General features: G+C 37.6%; 1 protein-coding gene across 21 annotated transcripts in view; it reads left to right on the forward strand.

Moving 5' to 3' along the window:
• The window catches only part of ATE1 (arginyltransferase 1), a 163,795-nt gene that overhangs the window by 16,642 nt on the left and 124,344 nt on the right, over positions 1-22,809 (forward strand). For 8 of the 21 annotated variants that reach the window (XR_011436110.1, XR_011435634.1, XM_070259314.1 and 5 more), the window contains exons 6-7: positions 1,142-1,368; positions 4,234-4,362. Coding sequence is in view for 15 of the 21 variants with exons in the window: in XM_070259314.1 (XP_070115415.1) it covers positions 1,142-1,368; positions 4,234-4,362 (356 nt within the window). In the remaining 6 variants the exon portion in view is untranslated. Of the gene's footprint in view, positions 1-1,141; positions 1,369-3,188; positions 3,318-4,233; positions 4,363-22,809 lie in introns of all 21 variants that reach the window. The other 13 variants (XR_011436097.1, XR_011435588.1, XR_011435540.1 and 10 more) reach the window with 2 other exon arrangements.

Consider the following 22,809-nt stretch of genomic DNA (forward strand, 5'->3'; position numbering starts at 1 on the left):
TTTCTTCTCTATACAATTGAACTTGCTAGTGTTATAAACCTTCCTATTGCTGACTTTTATATAACTTGTGAATACTATGTTTCAGCATCTTAAAAAAAAGCGTATTTCTTTATTTCATTAATAGCTTTTTAAAAAGAATTACAAAGTTATGTTCGTTGTTAGAAAATTTGGAGAAAAGAGAATACTACAAAAAAGAGGAAGATTCTCTGTTTCTAAACCCAAGTAAAATGACTGTTAACATGGTGGTATATTTCTTTCCAGGCTTCTTTCTAAATATTTTTGAGGTGTATGTTTATACATGATTGGAATTATTTTTTTAATATTGGATAATGACAAATCCCCTAAAATTTCTAAAGCATTTTTAATGACTGTATGCTATTGTCGCTTAGTTGTTTTAAAAATTGTATAATTATTCTTTTATTGGGCATTTAGATTATTTTGAGGTTTTCATTTGTTATTTGCCTCTATCTCATGATTTTCTCAGGATAGATTCTTTGATGATAACTTACTAGATTAAAGGATACTAACGGTAATTTGTGGTTTATAATAATAGTTAACATTTTTATATTTCAAAGGGCTGTTTGATATTTGCTGTTTAATTAAAGTAAAACTGATTAACTAGAGCTGAACTAATGGGGCTCCTCAGTTAGATGGAGAGAGACACAAATCTTTCAACTAAGCAACCATATTTTTTTATTAAAAAACGTGTCAGAGTATGTTCTGAGATCAATACTCATTTACACTCAATTCCTAAGCTTATATCTATGTCACCACTGCTTTCAGAGAAATGTCCCTCAGAAATACGGGTTGGAGACAGCAGTGTCCTGAAGCAGCAGATATTTGATTATGTTCTTTCTACTTACAAAAGCAGAGAAGTAGATGAATATTTAAAAAAAGAAAGAGATTTTCAACAATAAGAGCTGTCTGAAAAGTTCGGTGGCTTACTTTCTCTGGCAGTTCCTGCTTCTAAGGTAGAATTTTAAGGTCAACTTGGGGTTCTAAACCAGGAACCTCTGAAACATCTACCCAAAAGCTAACCTAACAGAACACTTTGGACTTATTCTGTAAAATCTTTGAGAGCTTTGAAAAAATATTTCTAGAGCCAAATGTGACTGGTCTAATATTTTGAAATTCTTTTTAGGCAAAGGGGCAGATTTGAGTAAGCCTCCGTGTCGAAAAGCAAAGGAGATCCGGAAAGAAAGGAAGAGGTTAAAACTCATGCAGCAGAACCCAGATGGAGAACTTGGGGGTTTGCAGGCTCGACGGGAACCATCTTTCTGCCCACCGAAGGCTAAATCCAACCAGCCCAAATCCCTTGAAGATTTGATTTTTGAATCTTTACCAGAGAACGCATCACACAAGCTAGAGGTACTTTGGAGGGGGTTGGTTGGTTTTATTTTTTGTTGAGTACCTTATGTATTTTCATTTGAGGTTATACTAATCAGTTGATGTGTTGCTGTTTAAATAATGGGAAATTAAAGTAAACTGGGATTGATAATGTTCGTATTTACTAAATTAAATGCTACGTGAGAGAAACTTTTCTCTTTTGGAGATTAAAAAAAATAGGCAGTTTGACTACTAAAGTTCTGAAAACAGTTCCAGTTTTAGCCTGTTATTATGTAAGTTACTCTGATTTTTTGGTATCCCTTGATTGAAATTTATTAGTTAAAGTGAAAGAGAAAAAATACTATTTAAAATTTCACTTTTGGCAGTTTTGGTTTAGATGGAGAATAGATCACACTAGGCAAATCACTGTTTTATTCATCCTAATATTCTGATCTTGATCAAGGCAGCAGATGGTATTACATATGTAAGCCAGCTGTTAGGAATTAACTAAATAGTACTAAATTATACTACTGCAATCCTCTTATTAATTCCACCAAACCAATTTAGGCATAGTATTATTTTTCCAAATTTAATTTACCTTCCAGATAAGGTCTAGAGTTTTCAGTATTAGTTTGATATTATAAAATTTTTTTCTAAAACATTAGCCATAATGATTTTATCATATACTCATACCTGATTAGTAACTGGTCAGCCTTTGAATTTATAGCTTAATATCATCTGAGATCATCACTTATCATGAAAGACTTGATTTTAAAAATTGACTTTGACACAGTCTGAATCTGAGACTATATAAATATACATTATCAGACATAAGTTTTAATAACTTTGACTATTATAATTTCTTGGCTACTCGGATTTTGCTGTTGCCTTTCTCCTTCCTAAATTATAAAGAGAATTGAACACACTACTTAAAATATTTTATGAGGAGTCTTTTATCATTTGATCATAAATAGTAATGTATCCAGGGCACCGGGCACAGCTAACATAACACTTCTACAGTTGGCAGCTTTTCCTTTTTAGTGTAGTGATATCTAGGTGGATAGAGATTTGTTGTCCACTGGGTGTCACTCTTTCTTCATGGAAGAATCACTTCCCATGGCATACATGAAAAGTTTCCAATTATGCCTTTTTATTATATTGCATTTGATTTCCTGTTACTGTTCTATTTTGCTAACACATTTTAACTGGCTAGTAACTAATTAATGTTAAAAGAAATATTAGCCGTTACTGTGTGCAATTACTCTCTTTAACTCTTCTTCATTTTGCATATGAGGAAACTAAGGCACAGAAAGGTTAATTTATTTACTTGACCAAGGTAGTGACATTGAGATGTGAGTAAAGGAAATCTCACTTTAGAGTCTTCATTCTTAACTATGCTATGAAGTAGGAACACTTTGTGAGGGTTGTCTTTTATACTTATAGAAAAAGTTGTAAGTTTAGAGTTAGTAGTAATGCATGAAAGAGTATCCAAGAAATATATTCACATTTTTAGTCCTTCTGACTTACTGAGGGTGAGTTGCATACAACTAAAAATAAAGAACATTTATTTGTGTTTGTGTCTTGAGTGTCAGAAGTATTCTGCATTTTACGATAGAGGCAGGCTTACATAATTTGTTCATAGAGCTTAGTCTTAGAATTTAGACAGGATCCTCTGCCTTCATAATGTTGGAGAAATAATTTTTTTCTTTATTAACTGGTTGATTTTTAATGTTAAAATATGTTTATGCTTTAACATTTGTATCGAAACTTTTGGTTCTTTTTGGGTGGGAGTAACTGTTAATGCATATTCCATAGAATAATTAAATGAATTAATGAATATTGTTTTTTAACTCCTTCTGAAGGTGAGGGTGGTGAGATCATCTCCACCAAGTTCTCAGTTCAAAGCCACATTTCAGGAGTCTTACCAGGTCTATAAACGTTACCAGATGGTTATTCACAAGGACCCACCTGATAAACCAACTGTGAGCCAGGTCAGCAGGCCGAGTGTCATTTTCCTGTGCAATTGGAACTTCCCCTCCATTTAATATCATTGTATGGATTCTTGGTTTATTTGTGGTACCTTTTATTTATATTCAGTTTGCAGCATGTCTGCAAAGAGATAGGACTGTGGATTAATGGACATTCTGAAAGTGCAGATTTTACCTAGTGCCGTGTTAAGTGCCAGTACTGTATAATTTCAATGTGGAAAGTAACACAAAAAAGAAATTATCTTTGTTTAAAGTCACTCTGTTTAGATGCATTTATCTAAAAGTTAGTAATAAGTAAAGCTTTAAGTTAAAATATTTGGGAGGAAAAAGCAAAAAACCTATATTTTCATGGTAGGCGTACTTTGCATAACATGGTTATTATGCTTTATTCCCATTTAAAAGTCATGTATAGAGAGTTCATAACAGCTAAATCACTCTGTTGATGTATTACCCATACACAACTGAGTGGAACTAGAAAAGTAAGACAGTAGAATGCTTTCATAGAAGTGCTTGTATGCTTGTAATTTTATAGATCAAATTACCCAAGAAAAATCTGGAAGGGGAGGAGGTTATAAGACTTAATTGAAGTAGAGGGGACAAAAGTAGTGGCCTAATGGCCGTTAGCAACAATATTGACTCTAGTCTATGCAGAGAACCACAGTAGGTAGATAGAGAAAAAACCAAAATAAAAATCAATTGTCCTGGCCCATATGAGTTTAAAATTTTCATATTAGTATAAAGTTAGCACTCCGGGCTCTGCCAGTCAGCCTGTTCCAGGGTTTATTCATTTCGTGAGAAATCCCAGTTCTGAGCTTTGGAAGTGGATTTGCGGAGATCTTACTCTAGCCTCACCTTCAGAAGCCTGTCGTCAGGTGGAGATGTTTCACTAGCATTTGCTTGTATTTTCCTTGCTCTGAAGGTGAGGTTAGTGCCTGTCTCCTTTGAGGACCCAGAGTTCAAGTCGTCCTTCAGCCAGTCATTTTCTTTATATGTCAAGTATCAAATGGCCATACACCAGGATCCGCCTGATGAATGTGGGAAGACTGAGGTACCTTTTGTTAAACGTTCTTTCCTATGTTGATGAGCTTGTCGATGAAGAAGCATAATACATAACTTTCTTATACCGTTTTCTTATCTATTAAGTAGAGCTCATGATCCTTTCAGTGTGTATTACTGAACTTTTGTGAAAACAAGTCATACATGTGAGCATTTTAAATCCCTCAGAAAAAGGTTATGTTCTTATTCAGTGTTCTCTCCAGGAATCTGAATGTAGTGTGTTTATATGTTCAGCCGTGGGGCTAAGTCAGCAGACATCACTAATGTCTGCTTGTTATGTGCCATCCTGTGTGCCATAGCACAAAGGAAACAGTCTGTCTTCAAGGAATTGATAATCAAATAGGAAGGATGGACCAATAAACAAGCGTATCTAAACAAGAAGCAAATGAGAAAGAATAAGTTGAGGTTATATAGAGCATCATTTAACAAGCATTTATTGATTTTCCCAGGCTGCAGTTATTTAGATGAACAAGAGATTGCATGGATGTCACAATGGGACAGTGATGTGTTGGAAGAAAGATGCCAACAGATACAGAAGAATTAAAGATTTGATTTTTTGTTTTTTTAATGACACAGAATGTGTTTGCTTAAAACAGATGGTCAGTAAGGCAGGAGTTAAGGCTGCATGTTCCGTAAGAGAGGGGTGACTTCCAGGTCTCCCGGAGCCATTCTGGTTAAAGTGTGGTCTGCTGACCAACAGCATCTCGAACGCAGAATGTCAGGCCCCACCTCAGACCTACTGAATCAGAATCTGCCTTTTGAACGAGGTCTGCAGGCGATTCATGTGCACATTCTCATTTGAGAAGCGCTTCCATAAGTTCTCGTTAAGACATGCAGCTGTGGATGATAGTATTTACAGATAGGATTCTGCCAGGTGCAAGAAGCTCCCTTTGATATTCTCGGGGAATCTTATTCCTTTCTGAATGGTACTCTTTCCTGCTACCCTGGAGATTCTGGTTTTGTGCCTGCTTGCTTACCAGGTATGAGTACCTGGGCCAAAACACTCTGACATGATCTGGTATGTTTACTGGGTAAAGTAGAGATCACTTTCCCAGGAAGTGCACCCTCCGAGCCCCGCCTTAGGCTTCGGGCCTCTATGGAGTCTGTTCCTGCAGACTTAGTTCATTGCTGTGGGGACTCACAGTCTAACTGGGGTGACAGGTGGGTGAACAGTTCCAGCGCTCTTGGAGTTAGCTATTGGATTAGTATGGAAAGCATCTAAGTGTGGGACTGGAGGTTAGGAAGGTTCTTCTGAAGGAGGTGATACCTGAGCCAAGTCTGAAAAGATGAGGAAGTGTTAGGGCAAAAAGGGAGAAGGGCATTCTTGGTAACGAGACTATAGTTATGTGTTGCTTAACGATGAGGATACGTTCTGAGAAATGCATCCTTAGGTGATTTCATGGTTGTGGGGACATCATAGAGTATACCTAGATGGTAGAGCCTACCACACATCTAGACTATATGGTACTAATCTTCTGGGACCACCGTCATAGACGCCGTCTGTCACTGACTGAAATGTTGTTACGTGGCACATGACTGTAAATGTGAGAAGTATAAAGCACCACCTATGGAATATTCTTGCTGGAAAAGTTGAACCTGAATCTACAAGCTTCTAGATGTAATAATCAGTTTACAAAAAAATATGAGAGAGAAAGGAATATATTAAAATAACACCTGGGCAATTCTATAAGACAAATGACTTCATTTCTTTAGTAAACAAACCCCGTTTAAAACAAGAGAGGGAAATCTACTCTAGACTAAAAGTTATAAACTTTAAAAAAATATATAACTATAATAGTATAATCACACTCAGCAAAATTAACAGTAATTATGTTATCTAATGCCTAGTGCATGTTTGATTTTGTTTTGTTGTCTTCAATATGTCTTTAAAGTTGGTTTGTTTGAATCAGGATTCCTGTAAGGTCTGTACATCATAGTTGATTGATATTCTCTTGAACATCTTTTAATTTAGAACAGATTTCCCTCGTTTTTAATAGCATTTTTTAAAAGAACCTGGGTCGTTTATCTTGGAATTAATTTTGCTTCCTGTTGATTCTTTTTGAAAATGTAAGCAAATATGTGTGTGGTATCTGTGGGTGTGTGATGTTTCTCTATATATGATATGTGTGTGTATATATGTGTGTATATATCTCTGTATATGCATGTTTATACTACATATACGTATAGGTACATGTACATGAACACGTTTCGCCCTCTTTCGTATAAAGAGGTGCTATATCAGACTTGTTTATATCTTGGCGATCACTGCATAACAATATATGGAGAGATCCTCATCATTCCATTTTCTAGCTGCATAGTACTCTTTTCATGGAATTAATCATAATTTTTTTAGTCATATCTTTATTGATGGCCATTTGGCTATTTCCAGGTTTTACTCTTGCATAGTGTTGCAGTGAGTACCCTGGTGCGTAGAATTTTTAAAATTTTTGTCAATGTGTCTTTGTTATAGGTTTCCAGGTTACTCGGTCAAAGGTAAATTCCTCTCCAGAGAGGCTCCTCACCGTAGGGATTGTACCCTTTTGTAGGTAGCAAACTATGAGAATGCCTGTTCCACCATGGCCTTGGTCACAGAGGATTTTGTAAGAATTTTTAATTTTTGCCATGTACGTAGGAACAAAATTTCTGCGTGGTTTTAATTTTCATTTTTTTAATCATAAGTGACGTCGAGCATATTTTCTTATGTTTAAAATCCATTTGAATTTTTTCTTCTATGAACCATTTGGTCATATTTTTGCTTGCTTTTCCAGGGGTACTGGGTTTTTTCTTTTCGTTTTAGAAACTCTATGTTAAGGACATTAGCTCTTTGTGATAAAAGCTGCAGGTATTCTCTTCTAGTTTGACATGTATCTTTTTACTTAGCTTATGATATTTTGCAATGCAAATATTGATTTTTATGCCATGAAATAATTGAGGGGCCAGAATTTGTAGGCCTCTATATGCAAGGTCTTTGGATTTTAACCTTAGTGTAATAGGGAATTATTGAAGGATTTTAAACAATGGAGCTATAGAATTCAGTTTTGTTGTTAAGAAATATATTAGTTGTGACTTGATAGGCAACAGAAACCAAAGTTGAATTGATTTTTTTAAAGAAAGGATTTATTTGCATATGTAATAAAGAAGTTCTGACTTGTTAGATCCTGGGCAGATACTGTCAGGGCTGTGTCTCCTGCTTGTTGTCTCCCAGCTCCACTTTTTCTCTGTAATCATTTAATCTCAGGTAGGCACATGATGGCAGAGATGAATACTGCCAGTTTAAGGTATATCATTCTCGTAGCTAGTGATCTTAGCAGAAAATATCGTATGCTTCTTTTCTGATGGTTTCAGTAAAAAGTCCCAAGGAAGGTACTGATGGGCCCAACTTGAGATACATCCTTATCCCTGAACCATTCGCTGTGGCTGGGGCTGGAGAACTCTGGTCATGTCTGGATCACATGCCCCACCCGGGAGCTTAGGTGGAGGAGGGTCCTTATCTCAACTGCATGTTTTGAAAAGAGTAGAGGAGTGATTCCCACAGTAATATTCGACATTCCAAAATCTTGCATGGTACTGAATGTTGCTTTGATGGCAGGGTTGTGCGGGAGGTTTTTAATCACAAGTGATGATACTTGAGGCAGAGCCCAGGTTGAGTTATGATGGACCTTGAAGTAAGCCATGGTAGGAGGAGGATGGTAAGGATACACCAGATACTTTGGAGGTAAAATTGATGAGTATTTGCTGTTTGACTTGAAGGGTATTTGGGGAGTTGGAAATGGAGGAGAGGGAAGAGTCCAGAGTGATTTTTCAACTTTCTGGCTTGGGTGACTGGATAGATCGTGGCAACTCTATCTGAGATAAGAAATACAAGGGGAAGAAGAAACTGTGTACTTAGGAACAGAAAATGAGTTCTGTGTTGGATAGGTTGAGTTTGTGAAGCTTGTGGGACAACAGAAGATGTGAAGATAACAAATCAGAAATCAGCACCTGGGACTTAGCGTCTGCAGAAGGTCTAGGGCAGTGTTCTATGTTTAGACACAAGGTGTGATTGAGGCTTTTAAAAAAAGGCTTTGTATTCTTCTGTCTTGGTGCTAGGTTGCATATTCTCGGTTTTATTTTAGATTATGGTACAACTCTAATGTGTTACTTAAATGATGATCGTATTGTAGATTAGTAATCTATACTATAAAAGTGGTTTTTTTTTTTTTTGAGGAAGATTAGCCCTGAGCTAACTGCTGCCAATCCTTCTCTTTTTGCTGAGGAAGACTGGCCCTGAGCTAACATCCGTGCCCATCTTCCTCTACTTTATATGTGGGATGCTTGCCACAGCATGGCTTGCCGAGCAGTGCCGTGTCCGTACCTGAGATCCGAACTGGTGAACCCCGGGCCCGCGAAGTGGAATGTGCACACTTAACCGCTGTGCCACCAGGCTGGCCCCTGAAAGTGGTTTTTTTTTTAAAGAAAGGTGAACATAGCATTTAATTAAAACTCTTTTACATTAAATTTTATTGTGAGCCATTCAGATTTTTATTTCCTTTTGTATGCAGTTACTGTACATTTTTTATTTACATTCATTACCATCAGTAGTACTGAACTCGGAACTCAGGACTGAAATCAGTACTGATTTGACCTTGTGTTTAAATAGAAATGTATAATGGATTTCTTTGTTGTAGCCAAATAGTTTTTTCTTAGTGATCCATTTCATAGGGTCACGTACTTAGAGTAAATTTGTACTGGTGAAAAAGTTTTTGACAGTACGGTAGTCCCCACCATCTGTGATTTTGCTTTCCACAGTTTCAATTACCTGTAGTCAACCCCATTCCAAAAATATTAAATGGAAAATTTCAGAAATAAACGACTTGTAAGTTTTAAGTTCTGTGCCATTTTGAGTAGTGTGATGACGTCTCACACTACCCTGCTCCATCCCACCCTGGGCTGAATCATCCCTTTGTTCAGCCGTATCCACACTGTGTACTGCTACCCACCTGTTAGTCATTTAGTAGTCATCTCGGTTATCAGGTTATCAGATTGACTGTCGTGGTATCACAGTGTTTGCTTAAGTAACCCTTGTTTTACTTAATAATGGCCATAAGTGCAAGAGTAGTGATGCTAGCAATTCACACATACCAAAGAGAAGCTGTCAGGTGCTTCCTTTAAGTGAAAAGGTGAAAGTTCTAGACTTAATAGGGAAAGAGAAAAAAATTGTGTACTGAGGCTGCTAAGATCTATGGTAACTTTTATTACAGTATATTGTTATAATTATTCTATTTTATTATTATTGTTGTTACTCTCTTACTATGCCTAATTTATAAATTAAGCTTTATCATAAGTATGTACGTATAAGAAAAAACATACTAGTAATACATAGGGTTCTGTACAATTTGAGGTTTCAGGACTCCACTGGAGGTCTTGGAACATATGCCCCAGATAAGATGAGACTACTGTATAGTATTATGATTTTGTACTAATGGATATATTTGGCTTTGATAAATCCTCTGACTTCAAGATCACTCTTAGCATTTTATTTACCTGACATCTAACTGAATTCATATGGAGTTTTCAGAGACGTTTGGAACAGTATTGTTTTTTGTGTGGGCTAGTTTGTCATCTCTCTCAAGATAGTTTAAAGAAATAACATGAAATAACATTTTGCAAGTCAGGTCTGCGCTGTGCTTTTTTCTTTAATAGCTTTGTTAAGATTTAATTCACACGTCATACAATTCACCCATTTAAAGTATATGATTCAGTAGTTTTTAGTATATTTACAGTCTTGTGCAAACGTCATCAGTAATTCTGGGACATTCTTTTCACCCCAGAATAAACTCCATACCCATTAGTAGTCACTCCTCATTTTCCCCCAAACACACCAGCCCTAGGCAAGCACTACTCTACTTTCTGTCTCTGGATTTACCTAATCTGGACTTTTTTTCTTTTTGAGGAAGATTAGCCCTGAGCTGACATCTGCTGCCAATCCTCCTCTTTTTGCTGAGGAAGACTGGCCCTGAGCTAACATCCGTGCCATCTTCCTTTACTTTATATGTGGGATGCCTACCACAGCATGGCTTGACAAGCGGAGCATGGCTTGACAAGCGGAGCATGGGTCCACACCTGGGATCTGAACTGGCAAACCCCGGGCTGCCGAAGCAGAATGTGTGAACTTAACTGCTGTGCCACCAGGCGAGCCCCCTGGACATTTCATGTAAATGAAGTCATACAGTATGTGTATGTATAGGATGTTCATTGCAGCATTATTTACAATAGCCAAGATATGGAAGCCACCTAAGTGTCCATTGATAGATGAATGAATAAAGAAATTGTGTGTCTATATACATAGACACACACACACACACAATGGAATATTACCCAGCCATAAAAAATAATGAAATCTTGCCGTTTGTGACAACATGGATGGACCTTAAGGACATTATGCTAAGTGAAATAAGTCAGAGAAAGACAAATGCAGGCATCCCTCTGTATCCAAGAAAGAATGGTTCTGGGACCCTCTGCTCATACCAGGATCCAGGGATGCTCAAGCCTTTAGTTGGCCCTCTGTATCCGTGGATGCAGAACCCATGGATACGGAGGGCCAACTGTACTGTATGATCTCTCTTATATGTGGAATCTAAAAAAACCATATGTATACACCCACACATACACACACACCCCCCCACACCCCCACACCCACTCCCACCCCCCCCCCAACTCATAGATATGGAGAACAGATTGGTGGTTGCCAGAGGCAATGGGTAGAGAGGGAGAGAAATGAGTGAACTGTTTTTTTTTTTTTTAGTTTAAGTAAATAGAAAAATCATTATTGCTTTATATAATTTTATGTCTTTTTGAAGCTGAGAAGAGGAATAAGAACGGTATCTATTTATAATTTATTATAATTAGCCTTCTTATTTAACATTGCTGGTTCTATTCATTTGTTCCTGTGGATTTGAGTTACCATCTAGTATAATTTTCTTACAGTAACACAGCTTTGTCTCATCCACCTTCTTTATGATGTTGTTGTCAAATATATTACTTTTCTATGTTATAGTCCCAACAATCCAATTATATACATATTGTTTTATACAGTTGTTTTTAAAATCAGTCAAGAGAAGAAAGGAGAATATGCATTTTCATATGAGAAGCCTCTGATGTCACTCCCAGGGCCCAGCCTTGGGTGTTGCAGTTACCCTGGATGACAGTGGTCTTAGAAGTGTCCTCTTTGTCTCCTTCCCTGATCTCCCTGGAAAGATGTTTGCCTCTGTGCGTATCCCTGTCTCTTAGGCCCCACTAATTGCTGGCTGATTGCTCTGTTGTTTTCAACAGTGCCCTGGGACATAAATTGCTCCATAGTCTGATTTAATTAAATTTGGGCCTTTTTGCAGGATCATTTTTTGAGGCCAGTTTTTGAGGTTTGTTTTGACCCCAAGAGGGCTCTTTTTAGCTGTCTCTTTTCCTGTTGCTCTCTGGTAAACCAACTGGCCTACAGTTTAGCTTGTCCTCATGGAACTGCTGGCCTCCTCTTTGTTTCTTCCCACCAAAATCTCCATTGTTTTTAAGAGCACCCTTTGGCAAGCTCTGTTCTGAATACAGTCACTTCCCTTGGGGGCTGCTGAGGAGCTCTTGTCCTTCGGGCCTGCCCCTTCGGCCCCGTCTGCCACTGCTGTGCTGCTCATTTCTCTTTGAGGTCCCCCCTGCTTTATTAGCAGGGCACTTGTCAGGAGCAGTGCCTCTGGTCTTCTCTAGGTAAGGAAATTAAATTTTTGGCTCATTAACAGGGATTTCAAGCCTGTGAACTGCCCTGGCAATGCTTCTGTGTAAGGAGCTGGTCACTGCTGCGGATGAGCTTCTTCACCTGCTGTGTTCTCATCTGGAAATTCTTACTTCCCTTGGCAAACCGTTGCCTGCAGAGAGAGAGTAAGCACACTCTACCTGTGGGGCTAGCTGCCTGGAGAAACTGATTTGGACATACCACCTTGCTTCCCAGTCTTAAAGTGTGGCGTTTTATATTGAAGGAACCGAATTCCTGTCATCGAGTGCAGAAGTGATTTCCCTTTGGACACAGCTAGTTTTCAACATGAGCAAATGGCCAGTGTTCCTGTGCTCAGAGGCAGCAGGAGAAGCCAGAAAAGCTCTCCTTAAAAGAGTGTTGTGTTCTCCTGACCGGCTTCAGGGGCTCCTGCAGCAGCTCACTGTGCTGTGGTTTTGTTAATTTATTGGGCGAAGCTGATTTAATTATATTCAAGAAAATACATTTTTTGCTCTTGTTGTAAGACATTTAGAGTAAATAACATACTAACTTGGGCACTTGAAGCAGCCATAGCAGTTTATAAAATCCACTTTGCCTCTGTTGGTAACTGTAAAACAATCATTTAAACAGTCTGAAAAGTAGGTTATTTTTTGAGAGATTTGATGAGAAGATAAATAAATGTAGATTGCTTTGATATCCAAAATAGCAAGTCAATTCTTTTTAGTAACATCTTTAGAAAAGTAGCACATAATTGAAGATAGTGAGATTGTATAGGACTTCATGAATTACTCCAGTATGTTTGTTTCCATTATTATTTTCAATCATTCAGGTGAATACCAGATTTTCAGAAAATAGTACAATATAAATAAAACGGGAGTTATTTGTGGCTTATCTTTTGTATAATACAATATAAGACCAGCCTTTAAGAATCTTTGTTTTTCAAAATACCAGTAATTCCATATGATATAAACACAGAACTTAGCTGAAATTGTATTAATGTTATATTATAGAAAATACCATTATCTAGTAATATTTAATATGTACCATTGCTTCCTTAGAATAACTAAAGTTGCTCTCAGCTCTTTTAAACTATTTGAACAATATACTGTAGTCATAGCCCTAGCAGTCTCCTCATGCTTCTGAGGCACTCACTAAATTATTTTCCCAATTTTGTGAACTTTCAAACAAAGGAAAATTGAAAGAATAAATATTGATCACCTGCATACCCATCATCTAGACTCAACAATGGTTAGTTTCTCTGCCTTTTTTGTGTGTGAGTCATTTTAACTTACATTATACATCATGACCTTTTACTCCTAAATTCTTTAGCATGCATCTCTGAAAAACACAGTGTGCTTCTTCAAAACACAGTGTCATTATCACATAAGAAAATTAACAATTATTTATAAATATCATTTAATATCTAGTCCTTATGTACATTTTCTGTTTTTTTAAAAATTAGTATCCATTCTGGGTTCATATGTTATATTTATTTTTTAAATTCTAGAATAGCTTCTATCTTTTAAATAGTTTCTGTGATATTCGCTTCTTTTCCTTGACTTTTTACTTTGAAACTTTTGAAATTTATGAATAGAAAAGTTGAAAGAATATAGTGGACAGCCACAAAATGTTCACCAAGGTTCACCAGTTGTTGACGACTTTGTCAGACTTGCTTTCTTTCTCTCCTTTACTTACCTGAACCATTTGAAGGTAGTTTGTGAATAACATTTCATCTGCAAATACTAAGTGTGCTTCTCCTAAGAGAAAATATATTCTCCTACATAACCACAATATTTATCATTCCTAAAAAGTTAACAGAAGTTCTGTAACATCACAATCCATGTTCAAAAGTTCCAAATTATACCAGAAATACCTTTTATAGCTTTTTTCCTTTTAATATAGGATCCAGTCAAGATTCATGCATTGCATGAGCTATTACGTTTATGCTGTCTTGATAATACTGCCAAGTTTCCTTAGTCTTTTTTGATTTTCTTCTTGCTTGTGACTGACGTTTTTAGTGTCTAAACTCGTTGTCTTTAGAATGTCCTATATTCAGGATTTGTGTGTTTCCTAATGATTATTCAGCTTCACTATTGTTAGATGTAGGTGATGTGTACTGTTTAAGAAAACTTTTTATTGAAGTATGATGTTCATACAGAAAAATACACATTAGCTTTCAGATAGATGAATATTCATGAATTGAACTCGCTCGGTGACTGGCTGTCAGATGCAGAAATTTACTACTACCGGCCAGCCCCCAGAAGTCCCCTCTCATCCTTTTCCAGTCACTGCCACTGCTCTCTTGACTTGTAAGAGTGCATCTTAGCTTGCCTGTTTCGTACTTTATGGAAGTAGCATCGTCTGTGTACTCTTTTGCTTGTGGTGTCTTTTGCTCAACATTATGTTAGTGCAATTCATCTATATTAGTGTGTGTTGTAGATTGTTCAATCTCAAGGCTGTGTAGTATTCTACTTATGAACATAACATAATTTATCCGTTTCTACTGTTGATGGGAATTTGATTAGTTCCTGGTTTGGGGCTGCCGTGGCTAGTGCTGCGTCCGTACATCCTTGTACATGTCCTTCGTTAAGCACACGGGCACGTTTTTGTTGGGTGTATGCTTAGGGTAGAATTGCTGTATCGTAGGGTGTGCAGATGTTCAGCTTTTAGATATTGCCAAACAGTTTTCTCTCGGGATTGTGAGTTTTTTTGTTCTGCTGTATCACATCAGGCAGCACATGATATCAGGTTATCCCTTATTTGTGATGCTAGGTCTGCTCACGTGGTTGGATGGCCATCAGATCTCTTTATTGTTAAGTGACATTTTTACCTCTGTAATTAGATTTTTCCAATGTAAAGGCACATTATACCCTTAGTGTTTAAAAAGTAACCTGTGGGATGATAGTTTTGAGATATTTTGAATAACCTCTTCCCCAACACCCTGTCATTCATCCTTTGGTGTTCCTTACCTGAATCAGTTACTATGGGAAAGTAGGAGGGGCTGCAAAATGGTAATTTATATCATTGTATTATTTTCTTCTATATTTATTATCTGAAATTGCATATCTTCTATAAAGAAGAGCTTTCTCTCTCCATTCACCTCCCATCCACCACCTTTTTTTCCTTTTGGTATCACTATGGGCCCATGGACCTAAAAAATTTTCGAAGTATTATAATCCATTGCCAATTTTTTTTACATGCTTAAATTGTCCCAAATTTGGCCAGTAGGAGTCCCTTCAAACAAGCTTCTATGTCGTCTTTTTTTTTTTTTTTTTTTTGCTGAGGAAAATTCACCAGTCGTCCTCTTTTTTTTTTAAACTTGAGGAAGATGTGCCCTGAACTAACATCTGTGCCAGTCTTCCTCTGTTTTGTATGTGGGTTGCCACCACAGCATGGCTGCCGACAAATGGTGTAAGTCTGTGCCTGGGAACTGAACCTGGGCTGCTGAAGTGGAGTGTATCGAACTTAACCACTAGGCCACAGGGCCGGCCCCTTCTATATCCTTTTGATACGACCCCATTAGTCTTTAAATTTTCCCTTTTTATCTGGCACGAAATGATGTTCCAGACTAATGTTATATTTTTCTTTTTCCAGATTTGGAATCAGCCTTTTGTCCAAGGAGTCCTGATTTCTTTTAGTAGAGGGTGGTATTTTGTGCTTAAACAGGATGCTAGTTAGGCTCATTACTCCTGTGGTACGTGACATTGGCCTTTGAAAGTTCAGGCCAGTTGCCGTATAGAATATTCCACATTGTGTATTTGTCTGAATCTTTCTTCCTAGTCTACTTTAACTTACTCATCTGTTCCCCAGATTTCCTGTAGACTGAAAATTAAGTCTAAATCTTAGTAAGGTTCAGGTTAAACAATTCTTGGCAAATATGCTTCATAGTTGATTTTGTCTACATCGTATCGTAGTATGACAAGATATATAATAATGGGTTTTCCCAGTATTGGTGATGCTAACTTTGAACACTGTTAAAGTGGTGACCTCAGTATTTCTTCACTGTAAGGATGAGAGTTTCCCCTTGTGATTAGCATGTAATCTGCAGAGGTGCTTCAGCACAGATGAACAGCCCTTTCCTCAGCAGCCTTACCTCTAGTGGTTTTAGTGTCCACTGATGATCTTTGGATCACTCATTTCACTGGTGGTTGTGGAATAATGATTTGTTTAGCTTTTCTTTTTTAAGAAAATACATTTTTAATAGCCATTCTTTGTTAAGGAGGCAAGGTAAATGCTGAATTTTTTCCCCTTAGTTACAAATTTTAGAGTAAGGAGTTGGTGGCAAATTAATATCCCTCCCCTTCTTTGTTTTGTACTGTCACTGTGAAGCTCATGGATGTTTTTTATTCAGTACTTTATAATCACACTCATAATTGTTTTTGGTGCTCAGATTGTCCCAAATTTGGCCAGTGCAAAATCCTTCAAGATGTCCCTTCTGCCTTTTGATAGTCTCCTTTTAGTCTTGAGAGCCTTCCTGCTTTGCGGAACGGAAAGATGCCTCAGTCTCATCTTGTGCATTTCCCAGCCCAGTCTTGGAACCTGCCAGCTATTTTTCCAGGAAGCCTTGGGTCCTTATAATGGAGATTGAATTTAGAGACCAAGAGGAGTTGGGCAATATGAGTTTATGTTGATATTTCCAGTTCAAATTTAGCATTGTGGAGTTGTCTTAACTTTTCTGATTTTACGTTTGTTTCTCTTTGTGTGTTTCTTGGTCACATTAGCATCTTTATGAACTTACTTTATATTGTGATATACATAGAACAGATTCAGTATTACAATGTCACTAACAATAGTGACAACTGATGAATGAAATGTATGATTCTTTTTTGTCCCTAGAATATATCCCACAGAATACTATGTTCAGAAGTCATGTGGAATAATTATTTTTTCTTATGTAGTTATGTTACTAAATTGACTTACGTTCAGTTATTTCAGTTTGTTTTCAGTTTTGGGGTTTGCTTCTTAATTTAATTTAGTTTTTAGTAGGTGATTCATTTATGTAGTTCAAAAGTCAAAACTATGTCAAGCCAGCCTCAGTGGCCTAGTGGTTAAGTTTGGCATCCTCTGCTTTGGTGGCCTGGGTTCGGTTTCTGGGCACAGACCTACACCACTTGTTGGTGGCCATGCTGTGGTGGCAGCTCGCATACAAAAAAAGAGAAGATTGGCATCAGGTATTAGTTCAGAGTGAATCTCCCTCAGCAAAAAAAAAAAAAAAAGTCAAACCTATGTAAAAAGAGATACACTCGGAGAAGCCTCCTTTCTGTATCTCCTCCACCCTGTTCCCTGCCCTCTATTAACCATTTGATTGTTGTCGGGTTTATCCTTCTAAGAGTTTTGTTTGTTTTTGCAAAAATAAGCAAATATGCATAATCTTATTTTTATTCCTTTTTTTTGTGAAGAGAAACATTCTGCTTTGGTAGCTGTCTTTTTTTTCCCCTAAAAACATATCCTGGGGATTACTCTTGTATCATATCAGAGAGATCTTTCTCATTCTTTGTTTTTTCAGCCACATGTTCTTCTTTGAGTGGACATACTGTAGTTATTCAAGCAGTGTCCTATTCATGAGCATTCGGGGTGTTTCTAACCTTTTGCTGTTACAGGAAGTATAATTTTGTCACTTTGCATTTGTGGGAAGATAAACTTTTATGGTTGATTTCAGATAGTGCATCAAAGGGCAAAAGTTCATCTAATTTTGTTACATAATGCGAAATTCCCTTCGTAGATTTTGTACCTTTTGCACTCCAGTATGTGAGTGCCTTTCTCCACAGCATTCCCAAAAGAGTGTGGTATCAAACGTTTGGTTTTTTGACAGTGGGTGAGAAATGTATCCCTGATTAATTTTTAAATTATTGACAAGATATTAGGAAGAAGTGTCTTATTTTGAATAACTTCTATCATCATAGACTGAAATGTTTAGAAAGAATTTTGTTTTGCATTGCAACTTTAGATACTTTTATGAAACAAGTGAGAGACTGATGCTGATGGCAACAGTAAAATGAAAGGGAGCAAGCAATAGCAATCTAGGGATGATGAAAATGATGATACAGTTATTGTCCCTAATAACTAGGAATGTTATTAACTATGTAAATTATGAGGTTTAAAAATTCTAACAAACGCCGTCTTTGATGACTCACAACATTTTTCTCAGAGAGAATATGAATCTGCCCTGTTAAATTTAGTAATTGAATCCCGGTTATTGCCTTAATAAAATACTTAAGCAGCAAGAAATTAGACCTTGTCCAACTGGTCCCATAAAAAGTGTTCTTTTTGCACTAACGAAGAAGATTTACATTGTGCCCCCATCTCCCCTCATTGTAGGATAAGCATATGATGTCATTTTTATATATATATATGTGTATGTATATAATATCATAGTTGCATTATTATAGAATTAAAGGAAATTTTATTTAAATTTTTGAAAGGAATATATATTCCTCTCCCTCCTTTTTTGTGAGGTCAAGTCTTTTACCTGAAGTACGGTTATGTGGATAGAAAGTAAACCTGGCCTGAGTGGTTTGCTTATAAGTCATTGTGTGGCTGTGAATTGGGGCATATCCAGTGTCAAGCAGGGAAGGCTCCCTGGTGGCATCATTGTCATGTACCACTCGTCATTGCCTACAATCCCTGGGGTGGAGTCGGAGGTTGGGCAGCTGCTTCCCTTGGATTGTGACTCCTCTGACTCTTCTCCTCCCATGGTGTTGACCAGAACCCTTCTTGAACTTTTGGTCCCATGGCTTTGTTATCCACAGTGGACACCTGCCTGCTTTTGATAAGTTCCTATTAAACATCTGTACTACAGAAGGATTTCCTTTTGTGAGCCTGCCGTTCCCTGTCTAATTAAACAGAGGAAGGTTCTCAGACTTCGTGGTCATCCCTGTTCCATGTTTTCGTTCTTCCTTCTACTATGTCACACATTCACAAGTTAGTAACAAGTAAAACATAGTAGTGGAAGATGCAAATGGCTGATCATCAGCTGGCTGTCTCCGTCAGCACCAGAGCCGCTCTGCTGTGTGGATTACAGAGCACATCAGCTGTGCTTCTGTTCAGATTGTTTAAAGCACAGCGCTCTTTGAATCCATGCATGAAGCTAGTGGAAATGTTATGCTAGGCCACAACGACTCAATTGAATAACGTCAGGACAGTTGTCTCTATTTGTAGATAATCATGAGGTTCACAATGTTTCTTATCATTTATTGTTTTTTAAAGAAATCTTTAAAAGCCTCTTTAAAAAAATGATTAATCAACTTTTTAGAGAAGTTTTACGCTTTTTTAGAAAGAAGTTCACTTATTATTTGATGTGTGGATTAATAAGTCTGAATCATATATTTTTACTTTAATTTAAAAAATCTTTGAAAATGTCAGCCATGCACAGGGTAAAGGTAATGGTGTAGTGAACTCCTGTGTGCCCATTGCTCAGCTTCACCACTGTCCGCACTTGGGCAGCCTCGTTTCCCCTTGCCACTTCGGGGGTTATCTAAAGACAAGTCCCTGAAGTTATGCCCTTTTACCTGTAAATATTTCTTGTTCTTTCCTGATTCTGTTAGATGATCTTGTATAAATTGAAACCTATGATAATTGAAATTATTTCAGACTATTGTACTTTCCCAGAAAGCGCTGTTTTCTAAATTAGTTCAAAGGACTTCCTATGAGAGACTCAAATGTAAGGAGACCTCCACTTCTGACGGAGGCTTGTTTTGGGGAAAGTTACGTTATATTTCAGTTGTATATGATTAGACAGTAAGTGTGGGGAAGAAAAGGGGAAAAGGACGCGATGGCTCCATTCTGACCCTGTGGAGCAATGGAAGGAGATGGCAGAGCGCTGCATGGTTGTCCTGCTCCAGCCACCAGGTGGTGGTCTAGATGGAGAGCAGCTCTGCTCTGCCCTCCTGGCTCGGCTCTGTCCCTGTGTGGGAGGTGGGAGGTGTGTGTGCTCAGCCCATGAAGGACGGATAAATGCTTTTCTTCTGCCCCTGGTTACAAGTAATTTGCTTTGAGACATTGAATATGATAATTACGAATGATTCTTGTTAAAGATAAATATTTTCTGGAACTTAACCTAGAGAACCTTTCAGCTTCATTTTTCTTTCTTAATAGTGTTACTCTTTGTATATGAAAATAATAGCATATTTAGAAAATTGTTCACTGTATCAGACTGACATTTTCCTTCAATTATGCAAAGAAACCAATCTCATACACATGTACTATTTTATAAATACCTAACTTTAGTATATAATTAGTAGAATTTGAATGATGGCAAGCTCTGAGCATTTGGAAATATTTTTTAGTCCAGGTTTAACTTACTTGAATAAAGTAGAGTGCTTAGGCAATTATTTGTAAAATTCAATCAACAAAGCCACTTTTTATGAGTAGCCCCTGAGTTAGGGCACTTTTATATTGTAGTCTGTCATAAGGTGTGTTGCAAGATATTTGTTACTAATAGTAGTTAAATTACCCAAGTTCTTGAATCATTTACTTAAATAAGAGTGGAAGCATGATTGTATCCCTAGCTGTGAGATAATAGACAATGTGTATATTGGTCTCTGCCACCCGGTTCCTGGCACGAGCTCCTGAGACCCTTGTAATTTCCTAAGTGAGAAGAGCACTGGGAGCATCTCTTGCTCTCATGAGGCGACTCTAGATGAGCCCCTGGATGGGGCTCCTCACCAGAAAGACCAAGCCATGATTAGAAGCTTGGAATTTTCAGCCCCACCCCTGATTCTCCAGACAGGGGAGAGGGGTGAGGGGCTGGAAATGGAGTTAATAGTTAATTATACCTATGTGAGGAAGCTTCCAAGTGGGCAAACATATCCACCCTGGGAGGATGACGTACCTCAATTCCATGGGGACAGAAGCTCCTGGTCTTGGGACCCTCCCAGACCTCACCCTATGGATCTCTTCATCTGACTGTTCATGTCTATCCTTTACCATATCGTTTAATAAAATGGTAATCATAAGTAAGTGTTTCACTGAGTTCTGTGAGCCGCTCTAGCAAATTAATTGAACCTGAGGAGGAAGAGCTTGTTGGAACCTCTCATTTATAACTGGTAGGTCAGAAGCACAGATAATAACCTGGGCTTGCCACTGGTCTCTGAAGCACGTGTGTGTATGAAGGGATCAATCCTGTGGGACTGAGCCCTTAACCTGTGGGATCTGATGCTGTCTCTAGGTAGACAGTGTCAGAACTGAGTTAAATTATGGGACACCCAGCTGGTGTCACAGAATTGTTTGTGGGGAGAAGCCTCCACATTTGGTGACCAGAAGTGTCAGAAGTGAAGTGTTCTCTGTGAGTAGTAAAGGAGACTCACAGAGAAGAAAGACATAGTAAAGAAGAACTGGCTTTTTCCCTACACAGGTGGAAAATTGAGTTTTTCCATTACACTGGCACGATGTTAATTTTGGGGGAGAGGCAAAGCGGTAGAATGAAAGCTAGCACTTGGAATGTTTTTCCTTAAAGTTTCTTTTGGTCAATAATTTCCAAAAACTTAAAATATGAAGTCATAGCATCATACAATGTTAGAGATGGAAAGACTGTAGTGATTGTGTAAATTAACTTCTCTTATTTAGAGAATTAAAGTAATTTGTCCAAGATAACATGGTGGTTAGTGGCAGAAAATATCTACAAATTTCAGTGCTTTTTATGCTAGGCCGCAGTGTTGCTGTATGAAAAAGTTAAAGAGGGCCTAAATGATTGACGTAGAATAAGTGACATCACTGTGAAATGTTCAACAGAAGCAAATTTTCCAGATAATTGAAACATTTTTATTGCTAAGATTTTATGTGCTGTAATGATTTAAAATGACAGGCTTTCTCAAATGTATTGTGTTCTTCCCTGCCTTCTCAAACAGAATACCGAGCAGGACTTGCCTGTTGATAGTGGCGCTCATGTCCCTCAGGAGTGTTTGCTCTTGCTGTATTTCGGTGTGCCACGTGCCCTCAACTACTGCTTTTTTCTCTAAAGTTGCTCTATTTTAATCTTTTTTCCTTTGTCTTTTTGCTGTCAATTCTTGCTATGTTATTCCTTTCTCTTTTTGCTGTCAATTCTTGCTATGTTAATTGTCTAGTTTTGGCATTCTTTCCCTTTCTAATTTGTGGTTTCTTATGTTTGTTAAAATATTTATTTAGCACCATACTATGTGCCAGGTACTGTTCGAGAGGCATTTGGTACAGTTAACGAATGAGAGAGTAAGTCAGATAAAGATCCCTTGCTCTTGTGGAGCTCCCATCCTGGGGTGGGAGGGAGCGGTCAGAGATAGTCATTAAAGGATAAGCATAATAAATTTGTGAATTATGTAATAGGTTAGCAGGGGCTAAGTGTTAAGGAAAAGTAGAGCAGGTGTAAGGGAGGAGTGGAAGTATTAGTCATTGGCTTGAAAACTAGATCACCAAGTTTATTGTTAGTAAAGTAACAGTGAAGAGGAACATGGGAAAAGGAGCTTGAGCAATTCTCCTGTGAGTTGGAGACATAAGCATTAGGAAATGCCATTTAATTGATTAAATGCCTGAAATTCTGGAGTAACTTGATAATTGACCTCTAGTTAAGGTATAACTCAATACAGGAATGACTATTATAATTAATATGTACATATATTTTCTGAAAGCTGAGAAATGAGACAATGAAATGAAAAGTTAGCTGTCGAATGGAATGTTTGGCATGAAGTAGATGTTGATTCTTGATTCACCACCTGTGTTAGGACACATGTGCCC

The sequence above is a fragment of the Equus caballus genome, chromosome 1, assembly GCF_041296265.1.
Source record: "Equus caballus isolate H_3958 breed thoroughbred chromosome 1, TB-T2T, whole genome shotgun sequence".
Taxonomy (NCBI): Eukaryota; Metazoa; Chordata; class Mammalia; order Perissodactyla; family Equidae; genus Equus; species Equus caballus.